The following is a 24308-nucleotide window of genomic DNA, read 5'->3' on the forward strand; positions in this document are numbered from 1 at the left end:
TTGATATTTTTTATATTTTTTGAGTTCTTTTTTTTTTTTTTTAAACTTCTTTTTAAAACTGCTTTTGCTGCATCTCATAGGTTTGGGAAAGCTGTGATTTTCATTTGTATTGGGGTACTTTTTATTTATCTTTGATCTCTTCATTGACCTATTCATTTTTTAGTAGCACTCATTGTTTAGTCCCTGTGTGTTTTGCTTTCCTCATTTTTCTTTCTCTATTTGATTTCTATTTTCCTACTGTTGTCAGAAAAAAAATGTTTAATAGTTTTTATCATTAAATTGTTAGAAGTTGTTTTATGACCTAGTGTGTGATCTATCCTTTTGTGCTTGAAAACAATATGTTTTATGATGATTTTGGATAGAATATCCTGTAGATATCTAATAAGTCCAACTGGTTGTTGTGTTATTTAAGGTCACTTTTCTCATTCATTTTCTGCCTGGATGATCTGTCCATTGATATAAGGTGTTAAAGTTCCCTACTACCATTGTATTATTGTTAATTTTTCTCTTTATGTCTGTTAACATTTACTTTATGTATTTATATAAATATAAAATAATAATATATGTGAAATTTTAAAAACACATATGCACCTAATACAAGTGCTTCTATGAAAGGTGCGTATATGTTAATGAGTATAATATCTTCTTCTCTGTTGATCTGTTTACTATTTTACAATGCCATTCTTTGTCTTTTGCTATAGACTTTGTTTTAAAGTCTATTTTGTCTTATGAGATATGAGATATGAGAATTGCTATCCCTCCCTTTGTTGTTGCTGTTTTCAAGAAATATCTTTTCTTATCCCTTCATTTTCAGTCAACGTGTGTCTTTTGTTCTGAATGATTCTCCTTTAAATGGCATAAAGACTCATCTTTTTTTTTTTTAAATATAGTTAGCCACCATATGTCTTTTGATTGGACATTTAATCAATTACATTAACCTTTAAAGTAATTACTGATAGATATGTACTTATTGCCATTTTGTTACTTGTTTTCTTCTTGTTTTTGTAGTTCTTCTGTTTCTTCTTCTTGTTTCTTTGCTTGTGGTTTGATGACTTTCTTGTCTTGTGTGTTCCTTTATCTGAAGTTTTTGTGTATCTATTGTAGGTTTCTGATTTGTGGTGACCATGGGGGTTCATATATGTTGACCTGTAACCCTGCTTGTTTTTAACCAGGTAGTTCTTTAGTTCAAACACATTCTTATAGAGCTATATTTTTACTCCCCTCTCCCACATTTTTTTGTTATTGTTGTCATATTTTAAGTCTTCATGTATATCCTGTTACCGATTATTTTAGTTTTACTTGATTTTGCAGTTTCTTAATTTTAATCTTCATGATAACTTATGATCCTCAGCTTTTATTTTTGCCTTTATTAGTGGGACTATTCCTTTCTTATAGATTCTTACTTCTTATTACAACCTTTGTTTTCCTCTTAAAGAAGACCGTTTAATGTTCCTGTTATACTATCTTTAATATTGATAATCATAAGGGATTTGATTTAGGTCATACCTGAATGGTCTAGTGGTTTTCCCCACTTTCTTCAGTTTAAGTCTGAATTTGGCAATAAGGAATTCATGATCTGAGCCACAGTCAGCTCCCAGTCTTGTTTTTGCTGATGGTATAGAGCCTCTCCACCTTTGGCTGCAAAGAATATAATCAATCTGATTTCGGTATTGACCATCTGGTGATGTCCCTGTGTAGAGTCTTCTCTTGTGTTGTTGGAAGAGGGTGTTTGCTATGACCAGTGCGTTCTCTTGGCAAAACTCTATTAGCCTTTGCCCTGCTTCATGCTGTACTCCAAGACCAAATGTGCCTGTTACTCTAGGTATTTCTTGACTTCCTACTTTTGCATTCCAGTCCCCTATAATGGAAAGGATATCTTTTTTGGGTGTTAGTTCTAAAAGGTCTTGTAGGTCTTCAAAGAAACATTCAACTTCAGCTTCTTCAGCATTACTGGTCGGGGCATATACTTGGATTACCATGATATTGAATGGTTTACCTTGGGAATGAACAGAGATCATTCTGTCATTTTTGAGATTGCATCCAAGTACTGCATTTCAGACTCTTGTTGACTATGATGGTTACTCCATTTCTTTTAAGGGATTCCTGCCCACATTAGTAGATATAATGGTCATTTGAGTTAAATTCACCCATTCCAGTCCATCTTAGTTTGCTGATTCTTAAAATGTTGATGTTCATTCTTGCCATCTCCTGTTTGACCACTTCCAATTTGCCTTGATTCATGGACCTAACATTTCAGGTTCCTATGCAATATTGCTCTTTGCAGCATCAGACCTTGCTTCTATCACCAGGCACATCCACAACTGGGTGTTGTTTTTGCTTTGGGTCCAGCACTTCCTTCTTCCTGGAGTTATTTCTCCACTGATCTCCAGTAGCATATTGGACATCTACTGACCTGGGGAGCTCATCTTTCAGTGTCCTATCTTTTTGCCTTTTCATACTGTTCATGGGGTTCTCAAGGCAAGAATACTGAAGTGGTTTGCCATTCCCTTCTCCAGTGGACCACATTCTGTCAAACCTGTCCACCATGACCCATCTGTCTTGGATGGCCCCACATGGCATGGCTTATTTTCATTGAGTTAGACAAGCTGTGGTCCATGTGATCAGATTCGCTAGTTGTCTGTGATTGTGGTTTCAGTCTGTTTGCCCTCTGATGCCCTCTCTCAGCGCCTACTGTCTTACTTGGGTTTCTTTTACCTTGGACGTGGGGTATCTCTTCATGGCTGCTCCAGCAAAGTGCAGCTGCTGCTCCTTACATTGGTCATGGGGCAGTGCCTCTCCACTTTGGATGTGGGGTGACTCCTCTTGGCTGGTCCTGCATCGATCATCAGTGTGCCTGATGAACTATGGATGGAGGTTCATGATATTGTACAGGAGACATGGATTGAGACCATCCCCAAGAAAAAGAAATGCAAAAAAGCAAAATGGCTGCCTGAGGAAGCCTTACATATAGCTCTGAAAAGAAGAGAAGTAAAAAGCAAAGTGGAAAAGGAAAGATATACCCATTTGAATGCAGAGTTCCAAAGAATAGAAAGGAGAGATAAGTAAGCCTTCCTCAGCAATCAGTGGAAAGAAATAGAGGAAAAGAACAGAATGGGAAAGACTAGAGATCTCTTCAAGAAAATTAGAGATACCAAGGGAACATTTCATGCAAAGATGGGCTCGATAAAGGACACAAATGGTATGGACCTAACAGAAGCAGAAGATATTAAGAAGAGGTAGCAAGAATACACAGAAGAACTGTACAAAAAAGATCTTCACGATCCAGAGAATCACGATGGTGTGATCACTAACACTCACCTAGAGCCAGACATCCTCGAATGTGAAGTCAAGCGGGCCTTAGGAAGCATCACTACAAACAAAGCTAGTGGATGCGATGGAATTCCAGTCGAGCTATTTCAAATCCTGAAAGGTGATGCTGTGAAAGTGCTGCACTCAATAGGCCAGCAAATTTGGAAAACTCAGCAGTGGATACAGGAGTGGAAGAGGTCAGTTTGCATTCCAATCTCAAAGAAAGGCAATGCCAAAGAATGCTCAAACTATCGCACAATTGCACTCATCTCACATGCTAGTAAAGTAATGCTCAAAATTCTCCAAGCCAGCCTTCAGCAATACGTGAACCGTGAACTCCCTGATGTTCAAGCTGGTTTTAGAAAAGGCAGAGATCAAATTGCCAACATCTGCTGGATCATCGAAAAAGCAAGAGAGTTCCACAAAAACATCTATTTCTGCCTTATTGACTATGCCAAAGCCTTTGACTGTGTGGATCACAATAAACTGTGGAAAATTCTGAAAGAGATGGAAATACCAGACCACCTGACCGGCCTCTTGAGAAACCTATATGCAGGTCAGGAAGCAACAGTTAGGATTGGACATGGAACAACAGATTGGTTCCAAATAGGAAAAGGAGTATGTCAGGCTGTATATTGTCACCCTGCTTATTTAACTTCTATGCAGAGTACATCATGAGAAATGCTGGACTGGAAGAAACACAAGCTGGAATCAAGACTGCCAGGAGAAATATCAGTAACCTCAGATATGCAGATGACATCACCCTTATGGCAGAAAGTGAAGAGGAAATAAAAAGCATCTTGCTGAAAGTGAAAGAGGAGAGTGAAAAAGTTGGCTTAAAGCTCAACATTCAGAAAACGAAGATCATGGCATCTGGTCCCATCACTTCATGGCAAATAGATGGAAAAACAATGGAAACAGTGTCAGACTTTATTTTGGGGGGGCTCCAAAATCACTGCAGATGGTGATGGCCACCATGAAATTAAAAGGTGCTTACTCCTTGGAAGGAAACTTAAGGCCAACCTAGACAGCATATTAAAAAGCAGAGACATTACTTTGCCAACCAAGGTCCGTCTAGTCACGGCTATGGTTTTTCCAGTAGTCATGTATGGATGTGAGAGTTGGACTATAAAGAAAGCTGAGTGCTGAAGTATTGATGCTTTTGAACTGTGGTGTTGGAGAAGACTCTTGAGAGTCCCTTAGCCTGCAAGGAGATCCAACCAGTCCATCCTAAAGGGGACCAGTCCTGGATTTTCATTGGAAGGACTTGACGTTGAAGCTGAAACTCGAATATTTTGGCCACCTGATGCGAAGACCTGACTCATTGGAAAAGACCCTGATGTTGTGAAAGATTGAAGGTAGGAGGAGAAGGGGATCCCAGAGGATGAGATGGTTGGATGGCATCACCGACTCAATGGACGTGAGTTTGGGTAAACGCCCTCCTTGATGGACAGGGAGGCCTGGCATGCTGCGGTTCTTGGGGTTGTCGAGAGTTGGAAACGACTGAGCAAATGAACTGAACTGAACTGAATATTGATTAACTCTTTAGTTTAGCTTGTCTAAAAATGTCTTTGTCTCTCCCCCAATTCTAAATGATAACTTTGCTCACCAGAGTACCCTAGTTTGCAGGGTTTCCTTTTTAGGACTTTGAATATATCGTACAATTCCCTTTTGGCCTGCAAGTTTTTTGAAGAATAATCATTTGATAGTCTAATGAGGGTTCTCTTGTATATGATTTTATCTTTCTCCTGCTGTCTTTCAGATTTTCCTTTTATTTAATTATTATTATTGCATTTTAATTATCATGTATGTATTGATGTATGTCTCTTTGTGATCATCTTATTTGTGGTCTTCTGTGCTTTCTGCACCCAGATCCATTTCCTTTTCAGGTTTCGGAAGTTTTCAGTTATAATTTTTAGCTCCAAGCCCCTGATCAGAATTGTTTTATAATTTCAGTTTGGGTTGTTGGTTCCCTGACTCTTGAGATACTACTCCAAGAGTTTGTAACCTTCTTTGGAGAATTGCCTTTCAGTTATTGAGCTGCCTGTGACCACATCCTCCCAGGGTAACTCTTCAGCCAGGGACTAATTGTTACATGGGTTTAAAAGTCTAGCTTTATTGTCTCAGGTTGGACGAAACTTTGAGACACAATGTCTTAATCAGCCAGTCTAAGGCTAGAATTTACCTGTAATCATATTTTCTTTAGCTTTATCTTTCTCCCTATTTTGCTCCTATGTCTTCGTTGCAGATTCCTCCAGAGAGTGCTTCCTAAATAGACCACTGACAAAAGTATCCTCATTTCAGACCCTGTTTTTAGGGAACCTGAACTAAGACACTATCCTACTAGTCCATAGGTTTTATTAAACAGAAAGATAAATTCTCAATGTAGGTCACTGTAAATCCAGATGAATGTACTTTTTCAAGTCCCCTAATGCTTAAAGAACTGCATGGTTTCTAGACCTTTACTTAAATATGTTTTGTGAAGGTGAAGTGATTCTTTTTCTGGCATCTTATGATTTTTTTTAAAAAATTAGTTTTTATTAGAGTATAGTTGATTTAAAATGTGTTAGTTCTGCTGCATAGCAAAGTGAATTGATTACACGTATATCTTCTTTTTTTTTAGATTCTATTCCCACATAGGTTATTGCAGAGTATTGAGTAGAGTTCTCTGTGCTGTATATAGTAGGTTCTTACTAGTTACCTATTTTATATATAGTAGTTTGTAAATGTCAATCCCAATCACGCAATTTAACTGTCTCCTTTTCCTCCTTGGTAACCATTAGTTTGTTTTCTATATCTATGACTCTGTTATAAATAGAGTAAATAATGTACCAATTATTTTTTAGATTCTACATGTAAGCAATATCATATGATATTTGTCTTTCTCTGTCTGACTTACTTTACTCACTGTGGCAATCTCTAGATCTATCCATTTTGCTGCAAATGGCCTTTTTTTTTTTTTAAATATGTATGAGTGGTACTCCATTGGAGATATGTACCATGTCTTTATATCTTCATCCACTGATGGACATTTAGGTTGCTTTCATGTCCTGGTTATTGTAAATTGTGGTGCAGTGAACATTGGGAAGCATGTATCTTTTTGAATTATAGTTTTCTCCAGGTATATGTCCAGGAGTGGGATTGCTGGATTATATGGTAGCTCTGGTTTTATTTTTTAAGTGAACTTCCATACTGTTCTCCATAGTGGCTGTACCAATTTATATTCCCACCAACAGTGTAGGGGAGGTTTCCCTTTTCTCCAGTCCCTCTACAGAATTTATTATTTGTAGATTTTTTTGATGAATTTTATTATTTATTAGATTTTTTGATGATGGCCATTCTGACCAGTGTGACGAGATACCTCATTGTAGTTTTGATTTGCAATTCTGTAATAATTTGTGATGTTGAGCATCTTTTTATGTTCCTCTTGCCCATCTATATGTCTTCTTTGGAGGAAGGTCTATTTAGATCTTCCATGCATTTTTTTTCCTTTTATCTATTTTTTAATTAAAAAAATTTTTATTTTTACTTTATTTTACTTCCATCCATTTTTTGATTGGGTTTGTTTGTTTGTATTTTTTTATTTAGACCTCATGAACTATTTGCATATTTTGGTGATTAATCCCTTGTTGGTCACTTTGTTTGCAAATATTTTCCTCCCATCTTTTCATTTTGTTTATGGTTTCTTGCTATGCCATAACTTTTAAGTTTAATTAGATCCCATTTGTTTATTTTTGCTTTTATTTTCATTACTCTAGGAGATAAATGAAAAAGATATTGCTTTGATTTATACCAAAGAGTGTTTTATGCATGTTTTCCTCTAAGAGTTTTACAGTGTCCAGCTTGTATGTATGTCTTTAATCCAGTTTGAGTGTATTTTTGTGTATGGTGTTAGAGAATGTTCTAATTTCATCCTTTTATGTGTAGCTGTCCAGTTTTCCCACCACCATTTTTTGAAGAGACCATCTTTTCTCCATTTATATTCGCTGCTTTGTCATAGATTAGATGACCATAAGTGTCTGGGTTTATCTTCAGACTTTGTATCCTGTTCTGTTGAAAATAAGTGAGTTTGGAATCATATGAGCAAGTGAACAGGAAAATCGTTTTCTGAAAGTGTTGAAATTGTTGTAACCCTTTGCAAATAACATTATGGTAGACTTATTTGGAAAGTACCAGAAGGGACTGAATTTCTTAATCTTCGAAAGTCTGTTATTAAATGTTAAAAAACGTATTTGCTGGTATTATTCAATAAATTCTTGTTTGGTCTCCATTTATCAAACCCTCTACATTTTTAAAAGACCTAGCTAATTCTCTATATGTAGTCTGTAAATAGAATGCATTTTATGCTAACTCCCACAGTGAAAGTACAGTAAAATAAGTATATCTGGTATACCAACATCTTAATAATTATTATGTTTTTGTTTTGAGAAAAATATTCACCTAAGAACTACATAGGGAGACTTGCACATCAGGTCCACTTTTAAGAGAGAGAAAGATTCTGCTGCATCTCTGTTCAGTTATTACATTCAGATCCCTGAGAATTTTTTCTCACTCATGTAAATTTTATTATTATTATTATTTTTAAAATTTATTTATTTTAATTGGAGGCTAATTACTTTATAATATTGTAGTGGATTTTGCCACACATTGACATGAATCAGCCACGGGTGTACATGTGTTTCCTATACTGAACCCCCTTCCCACCTCTCTCCCCATTGCATCCCTAAGGGTCATCCCAGTGCACCTTATCTGAGGTGCACCTTGCCCTGAGCACCTTCTCTCACGCATCAAACCTGGACTGCGATCTGTTTCACATGTGATAATATACATGTTTCAGTGCTATTTTCTCAGATATTCCACCCTTCCATTCCCCCACAGAGTCCAAAAGACTGTTTTATACATCTGTATCTCTTTTGCTGTCTTGTATATAGGGTTTTCATTACCATCTTTCTAAATTCCATATATATGCGTTACTACACTGTATTGGTGTTTTTCGTTCTGACTTACTTCACTCTGTATAATAGGCTCCAGTTTCATCCGCCTCATTAGAGCTGATGCAGATGTATTCTTTTAATGGCTGAGTAATATTCCATTGTGTATATGTACCACAGCTTTCTTATCCATTCGTCTGCCAGTGGACATCTAGGTTGCTTCCATGTCCTGGCTATTGTAAACAGTGTTGCAATGAACATTGGGGTACATGCGTGTCTTTCAATTCTGGATTCCTTGGTGTGTATGCCCAGCAGTGGGATTGCTGGGTCATAAAGCAGTTCAGTTTCCAGTTTTTTAAGGAATCTACACACTGTTCTCCATAGTGGCTGTACTAGTTTGCATTCCCACCAACAGTGTAAGTTCAGTTCAGTTCAGTTCAGTCGCTCAGTCATGTCTGACTCTTTGCGACCCCATGAATCGCAGCACACCAGGCCTCCCTGTCCATCACCATCTCCTGGAGTTCACTCAGACTCACGTCCATTGAGTCCGTGATGCCATCCAGCCATCCCATCCTTGGTCGTCCCCTTCTCCTCCTGCCCCCAGTCCCTCCCAGCATCACAGTCTTTTCCAATGAGTCAACTCTTTGCATGAGGTGGCCAAAGTACTGGAGTTTCAGCTTTAGCATCATTCCTTCCAAAGAAATCCCAGGGTTGCTCTCCCTCAGAATGGACTGGTTGGATCTCCTTGCAGTCCAAGGGACTCTCAAGAGTCTTCTCCAACACCACAGTTCAAAAGCATCAATTCTTCAGCGCTCAGCCTTCTTCGCAGTCCAACTCTCACATCCATACATGACCACAGGAAAAACCATAGCCTGGACTAGATGGACCTTAGTAGGCAAAGTAATGTCTCTGCTTTTGAATACACTATCTAGGTTGGTCATAACTTTTCTTCCAAGGAGTAAGTGTCTCTTAATTTCATGGCTGCAATCACCATCTGCAGTGATTTTGCAGCCCCCCAAAATAAAGTCTGACATTGTTTCCACTGTTTCCCCATCTATTTCCCATGAAGTGATGGGACCGGATGTCATGATCTTCGTTTTCTGAATGTTGAGCTTTAAGCCAACTTTTTCACTCTCCTCTTTCACTTTGATCAAGAGGCTTTTTAGTTCCTCTTCACTTTCTGCCATAAGGGTGGTGTTATCTGCATATCTGAAGTTATTGATATTTCTCCGGGCAATCTTGATTCCAGCTTGTGTTTCTTCCAGTCCAGCGTTTCTCATGATGTACACTGCATAGAAGTTAAATAAGCAGGGTGACAATATACAGCCTGGACGTACTCCTTTTCCTATTTGGAACCAGTCTGTTGTTCCATGTCCAGTTCTAACTGTTGCTTCCTGACCTGCATACTGGTTTCTCAAGAGGCAGGTCAGGTGGTCTGGAATTCCCATCTCTTTCAGAATTTTCCACAGTTTATTGTGATCCACACAGTCAAAGGCTTTGGCATAGTCAATAAAGCAGAAGTAGATATTTTTGTGGAACTCTCTTGCTTTTTCCATGATCCAGCGGATGTTGGCAATTTGATCTCTGGTTCCTCTGCCTTTTCTAAAACCAGCTTGAACATCAGGGAGTTCATGGTTCATGTATTGCTGAAGGCTGGCTTGGAGAATTTTGAGCATTGCTTTACTAGCATGTGAGATGAGTGCAATTGTGTGGTAGTTTGAGCATTCTTTTGCATTGCTTTTCTGTGGAATTGGAATGCAAACTGACCTTTTCCAGTCCTGTGGCCACTGTTGAGTTTTCCAAATTTGCTGCCATATTGAGTGCAGCACTTTCACAGCATCATCTTTCAGGATTTGAAACAGCTCAACTGGAATTCCATCACCTCCACTAGCTTTGTTCGTAGTGATGCTTTCTAAGGCCCACTTGACTTCACATTCCAAGATGTCTGGCTCTAGGTGAGTGATCACATCATCATGATTATTTGGATCATGAAGATCTTTTTTGTACAGTTCTTCCGTGTAATCTTGCCACCTCTTCTTAATATCTTCTGCTTCTGTTAGGTCCATACCATTTCTGTCCTTTATCAAGCCCATCTTTGCATGAAATGTTCCCTTGGTATCTCTAATTTTCTTGAAGAGATCTCTAGTCTTCCCCATTCTGTTGTTTTCCTCTATTTCTTTGCATTGATCGTTGAAGAAGGCTTTCTTATCTCTTTTTGCTATTCTTTGGAACTCTGCATTCAGATGCTTATATCTTTCCTTTTCTCCTTTGCTTTTCGCCTCTCTTCTTTTCACAGCCATTTGTAAGGCCTCCCCAGACAGCCATTTTGCTTTTTTGCATTTCTTTTCCATGGAGATGGTCTTGATCCCTGTCTCCTGTACAATGTCACGAACCTCATTCTATAGTTCATCAGGCACTCTGTCTATCAGATCTAGGCCCTTAAATCTATTTCTCACTTCCACTGTATAATCATAAGGGATTTGATTTAAGTCATACCTGAAGGGTCTAGCACTTTTCCCTACATTCTTCAATTTAAGTCTGAATTTAGTATTAAGGGGTTCATGATCTGAGCCACAGTCAGCTCCTGGTCTTGTTTTTGTTGACTGTATAGAGCTTCTCCATCTTTGGCTGCAAAGAATATAATCAGTATGATTTCGGTGTTGACCATCTGGTGACGTCCATGTGTAGAGTCTTCTCTTGTGTTGTTGGAAGAGGGTGTTTGCTATGACCAGTGCATTTTCTTGGCAAAACTCTATTAGTCTTTGCCCTGCTTCATTCCGTATACCAAGGCCAAATTTGCCTGTTACTCCAGGTGTTTCTTGACTTCCTACTTTTGCATTCCAGTCCCCTATAATGAAAAGGACATGTTTTTTGGGTGTTAGTTCTAAAAGGTCTTGTAGGTCTTCATAAAACTGTTCAACTTCAGTTTCTTCAGCGTTACTGGTTGGGGCATAGACTTGGATAACTGTGATATTGAATGGTTTGCCTTGGAGACAAACAGAGATCATTCCCTTTTCTCCACACCCTCTCCAGCATTTATTGTTTGTAGACTTTTGGATTGCAGCCATTCTGACTGGCGTGAAATGCTACCTCATTGTGGTTTTGATTTGCATTTCTTGGATAATGAGTGATGTTGGGCATCTTTTCATGTGTTTGTTAGCCATCTGTATGTCTTCTTTGGGGAAATGTCTGTTTAGTTCTTGGGCCCATTTTTTGATTGGGTCATTTATTTTTCTGGAATTGAGCTGCAGGAGTTGCTTGTATATTTTTGAAATTAATTATTTGTCAGTTACTTCATTTGCTATTATTTTCTCCCATTCTGAAGGCTGTCTTTTCACCTTGCTTATAGTTTCCTTTGCTGTGCAAAAGCTTTTAAGTTTAATTAGGTCCCATTTGTTTATTTTTGCTTTTTTTCCATTACTCTGAGAGGTGGGTCATAGAGGATCCTGCTGTGATTTATGCCAGAAAGTGTTTTGCCTGTGTTTTCCTCTAGGAGTTTTATAGTTTCAGGTCTTATGTTTAGATCTTTAATCCATTTTGAGTTTATTTTTGTGTGAGGTGTTAGAAAGTGTTCTAGTTTCATTCTTTTACAAGTGGTTGACCAGTTTTCTCAGCACCACTTGTTAAAGAGATTGTCTTTTTTCCATTGTATATTCTTGCCTCCTTTGTCAAAGATAAGGTGTCCATAGGTGCATGGATTTATCTCTGGGCTTTCTATTTTGTTCCATTGATCTATATTTCTGTCTTTGTCCCAGTACTATCCTGTCTTGATGAGTGCAGCTTTGTAGTATAGCGTGAAGTCAGGCAGGTTGATTCCTCCAGGACTAAAATTTTAAAGCTAGGACATGCTGCTGCTTCAGTATCAGGATCTTATCTTTGGTATTTCTGCCTTTTATCTGACATACACATGTTTTGCTTCTCTCTGGTCTTACTTAAAAAAGAAAAGTTTCAAAATTTTGGCATGATTTTAGAGTTACAAAAATTGCAAAGATGCTACCTTGAATTCCCATATAAGTTCCTTCAGTTTCCCCTAAAATTAATATCTTATATAACCATTTTTGACCATTTACTAGACCTTTTAACAACTTGCCTTATTATTATTTTTTTAAAAATTTGTATTTTCTTCTGGATGTTTCTTATTTTCACTGATCCTATGTTCTGGTATTTATGTCTTTTTAGTTTTTACTGTTTGCTTTTTAATGATATTCTAACTCTTGCTTTTCACATATTCTCTTTTTGAAAGATAAAGTCTCATCTCTTAGATTCACTGACTAACTGATATTGCAACTCACTGCCATGTTTTAACTTGAGAATAGTAGAGTTGGAGTAAAAATCTATGCCAAATTTTAAGAATCTTCTGCTTAAAAAGATAGGAAATAGGGCATACATTTCAGGAAAATGGTTAAAATAAATGACTTTTGTGCTTAGTGGAGTAAATTAAGCTTCACTGAAATAGAGTACCTTAATATCCCAGTGATGCAATTGAATAGATGTTATGACATGGCACATAGTCTATTCTTTTAAAAGAGTTTAAAATTCAGTTACAAATAGGTTTCTAGTGCTTTATGACTCCTTTTATTGGACTAGTTTTGTGGAAATACATTATGTAATAAATGTTAAAAGTTTTGATGTATTATTGCAGATTTTAAATCGCACATCATCTGAGACTTTTAAAGCATTATTTGGAAGGATTAGTCAAGATAAAACTGTTGTTTTACCTCTTCTGTTACATTTGTCTTTACTCTCAGTTTTTCTGGATTCTCTAGGAACAGGTTTCCTATAGTATTTCAATCGATGAGAAACCATATACTGTGCACCTTAAGCAAAGGTAACGTTTTATTTTTAGACTTAATTTTACTTATATGAATTTATTTGTTTATTATAAAAATAGAATATTAAAAGTCATGTAGTTATTAAACTGGTTAGTTGTCTCAGATGAACAAATGCTTCCTGTGAATTAATTTTTTGGTCCTAATGCCTCAAGTAGTCTTTAGTGAATAGGGAGGTTAGGAACAGGAAGAATAAGGATTCATCTGAAGATTAATCTGTATGATCTTAAGTTAGGAGAGCCAGCAGGATCTATATAATCAGGGTAGGATGTAATAAAAAAGAAGTAAGTCTGTAACTGTATCAGTTAAGGTTTGATCAGGGAGGCAGGCTCACCACCAAGAATATGAAGTCAGGGATTTAGTATAGAAATTAGATCATACAGTACTGTGGGAGCTGATGAATAGTTTATGGAAAAAAGTGACAGCTACATACCATCCCTAAGAGTATTGTGAAAATAATTTAAATAACTTTATATAGGGTTTAATTATTTGATGGAAAACCAGTTGAGAAATGCTGGCTTGGAAGCAATTTGTAACTTTCAAGAGGTTAATTTCAGTTAAATTTTGGGTGTAGAACTAGATTATGTGGTATTAAGGAGAGCTGAATTGTGAGAAACCGAAAGTTTTAAGTGAAAATGGCTTTTCCAGAAATGTTTGGCAGAGAAAAAAGAAAAGAAAAAATGAAGTATTTTGGCTGACAGGAAGTTTCTTAAAGAGAGAAATATAAAAAATGATTCATTGTGTTATTAGATGCCAAAAAATGGCATTGAGTAAAAGAGTTAACCTACTCCTTTAGACAGAAGGGAAGAATAGTAAATGACAACTCAAAGAGCTTTTCAAGTACATAAGAGAGGATGCATATTGCATTTGAATATATTATCAGAACTATAAGCAGTAGTAAGAAATAAAGGAATTGGAGCCTGGGAGATGGATCGAGCATGTGTATACTCTATTTTTAGAAATTACCTGCATAATAATTAGGATGGCATGACAATTATGAAGCTATTGCAAAAGTTATATGAGATATAATAAGAAGCATAATTTTGAATGTGTAAGAGGTTATTTTTGAGATATAACTGAGGTGGCAGAAAAAAATTAGATATTGGACACAATGGTAGAGATTTGATGGGGCAGTGAAGGAATAGGACAAGTCTGTGTCAGAGAATATCCATAAGTGTCCAGTGGCAGTAAGGCTGATTGATTGATTGTTTGAAGTACAGTTGCCTTACAATATCTTATTAGTTTCAGGTGTACAGTGTAGTGACTATATATTTTTATAGATTAAAAACTATATATAGTATTATAACTGGTAGTTCATATCTCTTAATCCCCTTCACTTATATGTTAAAGGCCATTTTTATAAGCCCACAGCTAACATCATACTCAATGATGAAAAGCTAAAAGCTTTTTTCTCTCAGACTACAAGACAAAGATGCCTGCTCTCATTGCTTTTCTTCATCATAGTATTGGAAGTCCTAACCATAGCAATTAAAAAGAAATAATTTTCTGAAGGAAATCAACCATGAGTATTCATTGGAAGGACTGATACTGAAGTTGAAGCTCCAGTACTTTAGCCACCTAATGCAAAAAGCCAGCTCATTGGAAAAGACCCTGATGCTGGGAAAGATTGAAGGCAGGAGGAGAAGGTGGTGATAGAAGATGAAATGGTTGGGTGGCATCACCAACTCAATGGACATGAGTTTGAGCAAACTCCAGGAGATAGTGAATGACAGAGAAGTCCGGCATGCTGCAGTCCATGGGGATGGAAATAGTCGGACATGACTTAGTAACAGAACAACAACAATATACATCCAGATCGGAAGGGAAGAACTATAATAGTCACTATTTGCAAATGGCATGATACCACAGAAAACCCTAGAGATGCCACCAAAAAACTATTAGAACTAATAAATGAATTCAGTAAAACTACAGGGTACAAAATTAATGTATAGATCTATTTTATTACTATGCACTGGAATGCAAAAGTAGGAAGTCAAGAAACACCTGGAGTAACAGGCAAATTTGGCCTTGGAATATGGAATGAAGCAGGGCAAAGGCTAATAGAGTTTTGCCAAGAGAACGCACTGGTCATAGCAAACACCCTCTTCCAACAACACGAGAGAAGACTCTACCCATGGACATCAACAGATGGTCAACACCGAAATTAGATGGATTATATTCTTTGCAGCCAAAGATGGAGAAGCTCTATACAGTCAGCAAAAACAAGACCAGGAGCTGACTGTGGCTCAGATCATGAACTCCTTATTGCCAAACTCAGACTTAAATTGAAGAAAGTGGGGAAAACCACTAGACCATTCAAGTATGACCTAAATCAAATCCTTTATGATTATACAGTGGAAGTGAGAAATAGATTTAAGGGACTAGATCTGATAGAGTGCCTGATGAACTGTGGAATGAGGTTCGTGACATTGTACAGGGGACAGGGATCAAGACCATCTCCATGGAAAAGAAAAGCGAAAAAGCAAAAAGGCTGTCTGAGGAGGCCTTACAAAAAAAGGAGAGAAGCGAAAAGCAAAGGAGAAAAGGAAAGATATACCCATTTGAATGCAGAGTTCCAAAGAATAGCAAGAAGAGATAAGAAAGCCTTCCTCAGCGATCAATGCAAAGAAATAGAGGAAAACAATAGAATGGGAAAGACTAGAGATCTCTTCAAGAAAATTAGAGATACCAAGGGAACATTTCATGCAAAGATGGGCTTGATAAAGGACAATTGTATGGACCTAACAGAAGCAGAAGATATTAAGAAGAGAATATACAGAAGAACTGTACAGAAAAGATCTTCATGACCCAGAGAATCACAATGGTGTGACTCACCTAGAGCCAGACATCCTGGAATGTGAAGTCAAGTGGGCCTTAAAAAGCATTACTATGAGCAAAGCTAGTGGAGGTGATAGAATTCCAGTTGAGCTATTTCAAATCCTGAAAGATGAAATCCTGTGAAAGCGCTGCACTCAATAGGCCAGCAAATTTGGAAAACTCAACAGTGGCCACAGGACTGGAAAAGATCCATTCCAATCCCAAAGAAAGGCAATGCCAAAGAATGCTCAAGCTACTGCACAATTGCACTCATCTCAGATGCCAGTAAAGTAATGCTCAAAATTCTCCAAGAGAGGTTTCAGCAATACGTGAACTGTGAACTTTGTGACATTCAAGCTGGTTTTAGAAAAGGCAGAGAGGGACCAAAGATCAAATTGCCAACATCCACTGGATCATGGAAAAAGCAAGAGAGTTCCACAAAAATATCTACTTCTGCTTTATTGACTATGCCAAAGCCTTTGACTGTGTGGATCACAATAAACTGTGGAAAATTCTGAAAGAGATGGGAATACCAGACCACCTGACCTGCCCCTTGAGAAACCAGTATGCAGGTCAGGAAACAACAGTTAGAACTGGACATGGAACGACAGACTGGTTCCAAATAGGAAAAGGAGTACATCAAGGCTGTATATTGTCACCCTGCTTATTTAACTTCTATGCAGAGTACATCATGAGAAATGCTGGGCTAGAAGAAGCCCACGCTGGAATCAAGATTGCCGGGAGAAATATCAATAACCTCAGATATGCAGATGACACCACCCTTATGGCAGAAAGTGAAGAAGAACTAAAACGCCTCTTGATGAAAGTGAAAGGAGTGTGAAAAAAGTTGGCTTAAAGCTCAGCATTCAGAAAACTAAGATCATGGCATATGGTCCCATCACTTCATGGGAAATAGATGGGGAAACAGTGGAAACAGTGTCAGATTTTATGTTTTTGGGCTCCAGATCACTGCAGATGGTAATTGCAGTCATGAAATTAAAAGATGCTTACTCCTTGGAAGGAAAGTTATGACCAACCTAGATAGCATATTAAAAAGCAGAGACATTACTTAGTCATCAAAGGTCCGTCTAGTCAAGGCTATGGTAGTCATGTATGGTTGTGAGAATTGGACTGTGAAGAAAGGTGAGTGCCGAAGAATTGATGCTTTTGAACTGTGATGTTGGAGAAGACTCTTGAGAGTCCCTTGGACTGCAAGGAGATCCAACCAGTCCATTCCAAAGGAGATCAACCCTGGGATTTCTTTGGAAGGAATGATGCTAAAGCTGAAACTCCAGTACTTTGACCTGATGCGAAGAGTTGACTCATTGGAAAAGACTCTGATGCAGAAGGGATTGGGTGCAGGAGGAGAAGGGGACGACAGAGGATGAGATGGCTGGATGGCATCACTGACTTGAGGGATGTGAGTCTGAGTGAATTCTGGGAGTTGGTGATGGACAGGGAGGCCTGGCGTGCTGCTATTCATGGGGTTGCAAAGAGTCGGACACAACTGAGCTACTGAACTGAACTGAACTGATGCACTAATAATGAAATATCAGAAAAATAAATTAAAAAATCCTAGTTACAATTGCATCAGAAAGAAAGAAATACCTGGGAATAAATTTAATGGAGGTGAAAGACCTGTACTCATAAAACTCTAAGACATTGATAAAGAAATAGAAGAGAATGCAAATAAATGGAAATGTACACCATGCTTACACAGTGGAAGACTTAATATTGATAAGTCCATTGTGCTAATCAAGGTAGTCTAGTATTTCAGTCCAATTCTATCAAAATACACATTTTTCAGGAACTATAATAGAGAATCCTAAAATTTGTATGAAATACAGAAGTCCTTGAATAGCCAGTTATATTTATTTTAGGTCATGGGAGAGAAGTGTAGGTTGCAGAGCCATCTTTTAAAAATATATATTAGGTATAAATGAGGCACCAGAAATGAACAAGATAAAGAGGTGGGGGTAAATATTAATGAGAGGGAAAAACAACCAGAAAATGAATGCCAGGGAAACACTTAAGTGAAGAAGTAAGGGTCCAGATGAAGGGGCTTACACAAGGAGACAAGGTGATATGAGGGAAAAATCAGGGGTAAATGGTATGATTGAAGTTGAAGAGCAGGTGGTTTGAAGAAGGGGAGTATGGCCAGTAGTGTGAAGTGCATCAGATGGTTTTATTTGACTCAATCTGCTTTTTCTTTTTGGATTTGGCAATGAGGGGATCATTATATGGCATCAGTTTTAATGGCAGATTCTCAGCAGAAGCTACTCTGGGTGGTCTAGTTACATTACATTGGATTGAGAAGTGAGCACCAGGTGAGGAAGCATAAGTAAAAGAGCATAATGGGGACAAGGAATGATACCCGAGAACGCTGAACTATGACTGTTACAGAATGCTCTTCTGCTTCATTATAGTAATATATATTCATGATAGTAAAATTGAGAAAGAGTGAAAGAATAAAAAACTCTTATAATCCTACACCCATTTCTAATCTTTGTAAACTTTAAAATGGTTTTCTTTTGTCTTATAGTTTGTTTTCCTTATTTTTTAAAGGAGTATAATAAGATGGGAAATATTATTTTGAGTAAATGCATATTACTTTAAACAAAAATTACACACAGGTCAAAAGAAAATACTACCTTTGTCAGGGATTGGCAGTCTTTTTCTTTAAAGACCCAGATAGTAAATATTTTAGGGTTTGAAGAGCATGATAGCTCTGTCAAAATGACTCATCTTTGCTGTTGTATCATGAAAGCTGCCATGAACTGTATGTAAGTGAATGGGTGTCGCTATATGCAAATAAATTTTATTTACAAACACAGAGATAGGTCAGATTCGGCTTTGAGGGTGCTAAGTTTGCTGACCGCTGCTTTACATTTTTTTCAAAAAGAATAACTTAAAATTCTCTCACTCTTTTATATATCCAGCTTTTATTTAGCAAATAATTTCATGGTTTATATGTATAATCAAGGATCTATGAATTCTCAATCTTCAAATATTCAGGTAAGATTTAAATTTTATGTTTTAAAGATTTTTAAAAACCTTTTTTATATGGATACTTTCCTAATATAGAAGACCTTATTCACAGAGGATATATGTAAAGTGACCTATGTATGCCTCATTTCACCCATTGTTAGGGTTTCTTGAAGTCTTGATAAATTAAAGATGAACTAGACTGACAGTATATTCTACTCTGCAGCATAATTTAATTAGTTTACATTTTGTTGAATAAATGAATAGAAATTAAATAATAGTAAAAACAAGCACAAATATTACTGAACCCAAAATCATAGACTGAAATCTTTTTCTTTTGTTTTACCCCCATCTCATCCATCAGTGAATCCTATTGATTCAACCTTTCAAATTATGTACTTAGAACCTACCTTCTTCCTCTGTCTCTGTCTGCTGATACCACTGTTTTTCAAGTAAAGATCATATCTAGTTTGGGTTATTGTGATAACTTCCTAAATAATCTCCCTGCTTCCACATTGCTCTGCTTCTATTAGGTCCAGGCCACTTCTGTCCTTTATTGAGCCCATCTTTGCATGAAATGTTCTCTTGGTATCTCTAATTTTCTTGAAGAGATCTCTAGTCTTTCCCATTCAGTTCTTTTCCTCTATTTCTTTGCATTGATCGCTAAAGAAGGCTTTCTTATCTCTTCTTGCTATTCTTTGGAACTCTGCATTCAGATGCCTATATCTTTCCTTTTCTCCTTTGCTTTTCGCCTCTCTTCTTTTCATAGCTATTTGTAAGGCCACTCCAGACAGCCATTTTGCTTTTTTGCATTTCTTTTCCATGGAGATGGTCTTGATCCCTGTCTCCTGTACAGTGTCACAAACCTCATTCCATAGTTCATCAGGCACTCTATCTATCAGATCTAGTCCCTTAAATCTATTTCTCACTTCCACTGTATAATCATAAGGGATTTGATTTAGGTCATACCTGAATGGTCTAGCGGTTTTCCCTACTTTCTTCAATTTAAGTCTGAATTTGGTAATAAGGAGTTCATGATCTGAGCCACAGTCAGCTCCTGGTCTTGTTTTTGCTGACTGTATAGAGCTTCTCCATCTTTCACTGCATAGAATATAATCAATCTGATTTCGGTGTTGACCATCTGGTGAGGTCCTTGTGTAGAGTCTTCTCTTGTGTTGTTGGAAGAGGGTGTTTGCTATGACCAGTGCATTTTCTTGGCAAAATTCTATTAGTTTTTGCCCTGGACATAACAGAAGCAGAAGATATTAAGAAGAGGTGGCAAGAATACATGGAAGAACTATACAAAAAAGATCTTCATGACCCAGATAATCATGATGATGTGATCACTAATCTAGAGCCAGACTCTTGGAATGTGAAGTCAAGTGGACCTTAGAAAGCATCACTATGAACAAAGCTAGTGGAAGAGATAAAATTCCAGTTGAGCTGTTTCAAATCCTGAAAGATGATGCTGTGAAAGTGCTGCACTCAATATGCCAGAAAATATGGAAAACTCAGCAGTGGCCACAGGACTGGAAAAGGTCAGTTTTCATTCCAATACCAAAGAAAGGCAATGCCAAAGAATGCTCAAACTACCACACAATTGCACTCATCTCACATGCTAGTAAAGTAATGCTCAAAATTCTCCAAGCCAGCCTTCAGCAATACATGAACCATGAACTCCCTGATGTTCAAGCTGGTTTTAGAAAAGGCAGAGGACCCAGAGATCAAATTACCAACATCTGCTGGATCATGGAAAAAGCAAGAGAGTTCCACAAAAACATCTACTTCTGCTTTATTGACTATGCCAAAGCCTTTGACTGTGTGGATCACAATAAACTGTGGAAAATTCTGAAAGAGATGGGAATACCAGACCACCTAACCTGCCTCTTGAGAAATCTATATGCAGGTCAGGAAGCAACAGTTAGAACTGGACATGGAACAACAGACTGGTTCCAAATAGGAAAAGGAGTACGTCAAGGCTGTATATTGTCACCCTGCTTATTTAACTTCTATGCAGAGTACATCATGAGAAACTCTGGACTGGAAGAAACACAAGCTGGAATCAAGATTGCAGGGAGAAATATCAATAACCTCAGAGATGCAGATGACAGCACCCTTATGGCAGAAAGTGAAGAGGAGCTAAAAAGCCTCTTGATGAAAGTGAAAGAGGAGTGTGAAAAAGTTGGCTTAAAGCTCAACGTTCAGAAAATGAAGATCATGGCATCTGGTCCCATCACTTCATGGGAAATAGATGGGGAAACAGTAGAAACAGTGTCAGACTTTATTTTTTTGGGCTCCAAAATCACTGCAGATGGTGATTGCAGCCATGAAATTAGAACTTACTCATTGGAAGAAAAGTTATGACCAACCTAGATAGTATATTCAAAAGGAGAGACATTACTTTGCCGACTAAGGTCTGTCTAGTCAAGGCTATGGTTTTTCCAGTGGTCATGTATGGATGTGAGAGTTGGACTGTGAAGAAGGCTGAGCGCCGAAGAATTGATGCTTTTAAACTGTGGTGTTGGAGAAGACTCTTGAGAGTTCCTTGGACTGCAAGGAGATCCAACCAGTCCATTCTGAGGGAGATCAGCCCTGGGATTTCTTTAGAAGGAATGATGCTAAAGCTGAAACTCCAATACTTTGGCCACCTCATGCAAAGAGTTGACTCATTGGAAAAGACTCTGATGCTGGGAGGGATTGGGGGCAGGAAGAGAAGGGGACGACCGAGGATGAGATGGCTAGATGGCATCACGGACTCGATGGACGTGAGTCTGAGTGAACTCTGGGGGATGATGATGGACAGGGAGGATTGGCGTGCTGCGATTCATGGGGTCGCAAAGAGTCAGACATGACTGAGCGACTGAACTCAACTGAACCAAACCACACTGCTCATTCCCTGGGTCAGGTCTCAACATGACAACCAGATGAATCCTATCAAGAAAACCTGAGTGAGTGAGTGAGTGAAGTCGCTCAGTCGTGTCGACTCTTTGTGATCCTGTGCACTGTAGCCTACCAGGCTCCTCTGTCCGACCCCGTGGACTGTAGCCTACCAGGCTCCTCCGTCCATAGGATTCTCCAGGCAAGAATACTGGAGTGGGTTGCCATTTCCTTCTCCAGGGGATCTTCCTGACCCAGGGATCAAACCTGGGTCTCCCACATTGGAGGCAGATGCTTTAACCTCTGAGCCACCAGGCAAGCTGTTCAGATCAAAAAAGAAAAAAGACCAACCTGGTCAGATCATGTTGCTTCTCTACTCAGAAGCCTTCATGGGATGAGTTATTGTCCACAAAGTGAAAACCAACAAGAGAAAGCCCACATGCATCAACAAAGACCCAGCACAGCGCCCCCCCCCCCCAAAAAAAATAAATAAAAACCTTTAAATAGGGTGAAATGGTGAAAATCGTTTTAATATCCTGCAGGCTTTACACAGGCTGATCCTCTTTACCTCTGTGACCTCATTTCCTGTTACTGTTTACATTGGTAATTCTGTTCAAGTCACATTGGCTTCCTTGCTATTCTTTAAACATACCAGACGAGTTCTCCTTTCAAGAACTTTTCTCTGTTTCCTCTGATCCAGATATTTGCTCTTGCGCAAGATACAATGTTTTTCTCTCTCATTTTCTTCAGTTCTTTGCTCAAAACCATCCAATTAGTCCTTGAGTGTCCAGATTTAAAATTTTAAAAACTTTTTAAAAAAAATTTATACTTTTAACCCTGGTAGGTCTTCACTACTGCAAGTGGGCTTTCTCTAGTTGCAGCTAGCGGGGGCTGCTCTCTAGTTGCAGTGGGTAGGCTTCTCATTGTGGTGGTTCCTCTTGTTGCTGAGATTGGGGTCTAGGGTGCAGGTGCTTCAGTGGTTGTGGCATATGGACCTAGTTGCCCTGCAGCATGTGGAATCTTGCTGGAATCATGTGGACCAGGGATCAGACCTGTGTGCCCTTCATTGACAGGCAGATCTCTTTACTGTTGGACCACCAGGGGAGTCCAATCCCTATTTTAAATTGCACTCTTAATCTTCATACTCTTTTACCTCTCCTGTTTTGTTTTTCTCCATAGTGGTTATGAATATATGATGTATCATATACCTTATTTATTGTTCCCTCAGTGCAATATAATCTTCATTTGACCAGAGCTTTTGGTCTGTTTTACTCAATGATGCCTCCCTAGTGCCTAGAAAAATGCCTATCACATAGCATATAATAAAAATTTGTTGAATATTATTGATATATATTACTTTACTTCTAATTGGAAAGGACCATTAATTTCCTTATATTGCTCCTTCTTGCTCACCTTACTTCTAACATAGAAGAGTACATTAATAAGAAAAATTACATTGATTTATACCAAAATATATAGCACCATGAAATTGTAGAAATTATATAATCTTCCTTTTTTGTTTGTAATGATGTTTGCTGTGTCTCCGTGTTAATTACACTGTGGTCAGAGACTGAATTTGGTGCGATTTCAGTCCTTTAAAGTTTTTTGTTGTGTTTCATGGCCCAGAATATGGTTTCATTTTTGTAAATATTATGTGTTCTTTAAAAAGAAAGTGTAATGTTACTCAGCCATAAAAAAGAATGATGTAATGCCATTTGTAGCAACAAAGATGGACCTGGGGATTTATATGTTAAGTGAAAAAAGATGGAGAAAGGCAAATATCATGTGATATTACTTATATGTGAAATCTAAAAAATGATATAAGTGAAATTATTTACAAAATGGAGATAGACTCACAGACATATAAAAATAAAACTTGTGATTACCAGAAAGGATGATGGAGGGGGAGATAAATTAGGACTTAGGGATTGATATATACGTGTGATTATTGATAAAATAGATAAATGACAAGGATCTATACTGGTATAGCACAGTATATTCAGTGTCTTGTAATAACTTATAATGGAAAAGGATCTGAAAAAGAGTACATTTATATGTATGTATGTATAACTGAATCACTTTGTTGTACACCTGAAGCTATTACTATACTGTAAATTAACTATATGCTTCAATAAAATGTAGTTAAAAAAGAACTCTGTGCAAGAAAAGTATATTACATATAGTTTTAAAGTGTAGTATTCTATCTCTATGAGGTTAACATTCTATTCAAGTCCTCTATAGATTCTGAATGCTAGACTTACCTGTTACTGACAGAAATGTCTGCTTAAAAATCTGTAGTATGATTATGCATTAATTTTTATTATTATTTCATTTTTGACTTTTTATGTTTTGAATTTATGTTATTAAGTGAATGCAAATCTGGAATATTTATATCTTCCTGGTGAATTGAAACTCTTATCATTAAGAAATGTCCCTCTTTATCTCTAGTAATGCTTTTTGCCTTAAAGTTTACATTTCCAATATTAGTATTGCCTCAGAGTTATCCTTTTGGTTTGTGTTGGTGTGGTATATCTTTTTCTAGGTCTTCAATTTTTTTTTT

The 24308-nt window shown here is 37.6% G+C and overlaps 1 protein-coding gene across 1 annotated transcript in view; it reads left to right on the forward strand.

Moving 5' to 3' along the window:
* Positions 1-24308, forward strand: part of LOC138430939 (disintegrin and metalloproteinase domain-containing protein 32-like) — a 196576-nt gene that overhangs the window by 23205 nt on the left and 149063 nt on the right. Inside the window, exons 3-4 of the mRNA XM_069572993.1 lie at positions 13007-13068; positions 18826-18901. Coding sequence (XP_069429094.1) covers positions 13007-13068; positions 18826-18901 — 138 coding nt within the window. The remainder of the gene's footprint in view (positions 1-13006; positions 13069-18825; positions 18902-24308) is intronic.

This window comes from Ovis canadensis, chromosome 26, assembly GCF_042477335.2.
Source record: "Ovis canadensis isolate MfBH-ARS-UI-01 breed Bighorn chromosome 26, ARS-UI_OviCan_v2, whole genome shotgun sequence".
Lineage (NCBI taxonomy): Eukaryota > Metazoa > Chordata > Mammalia > Artiodactyla > Bovidae > Ovis > Ovis canadensis.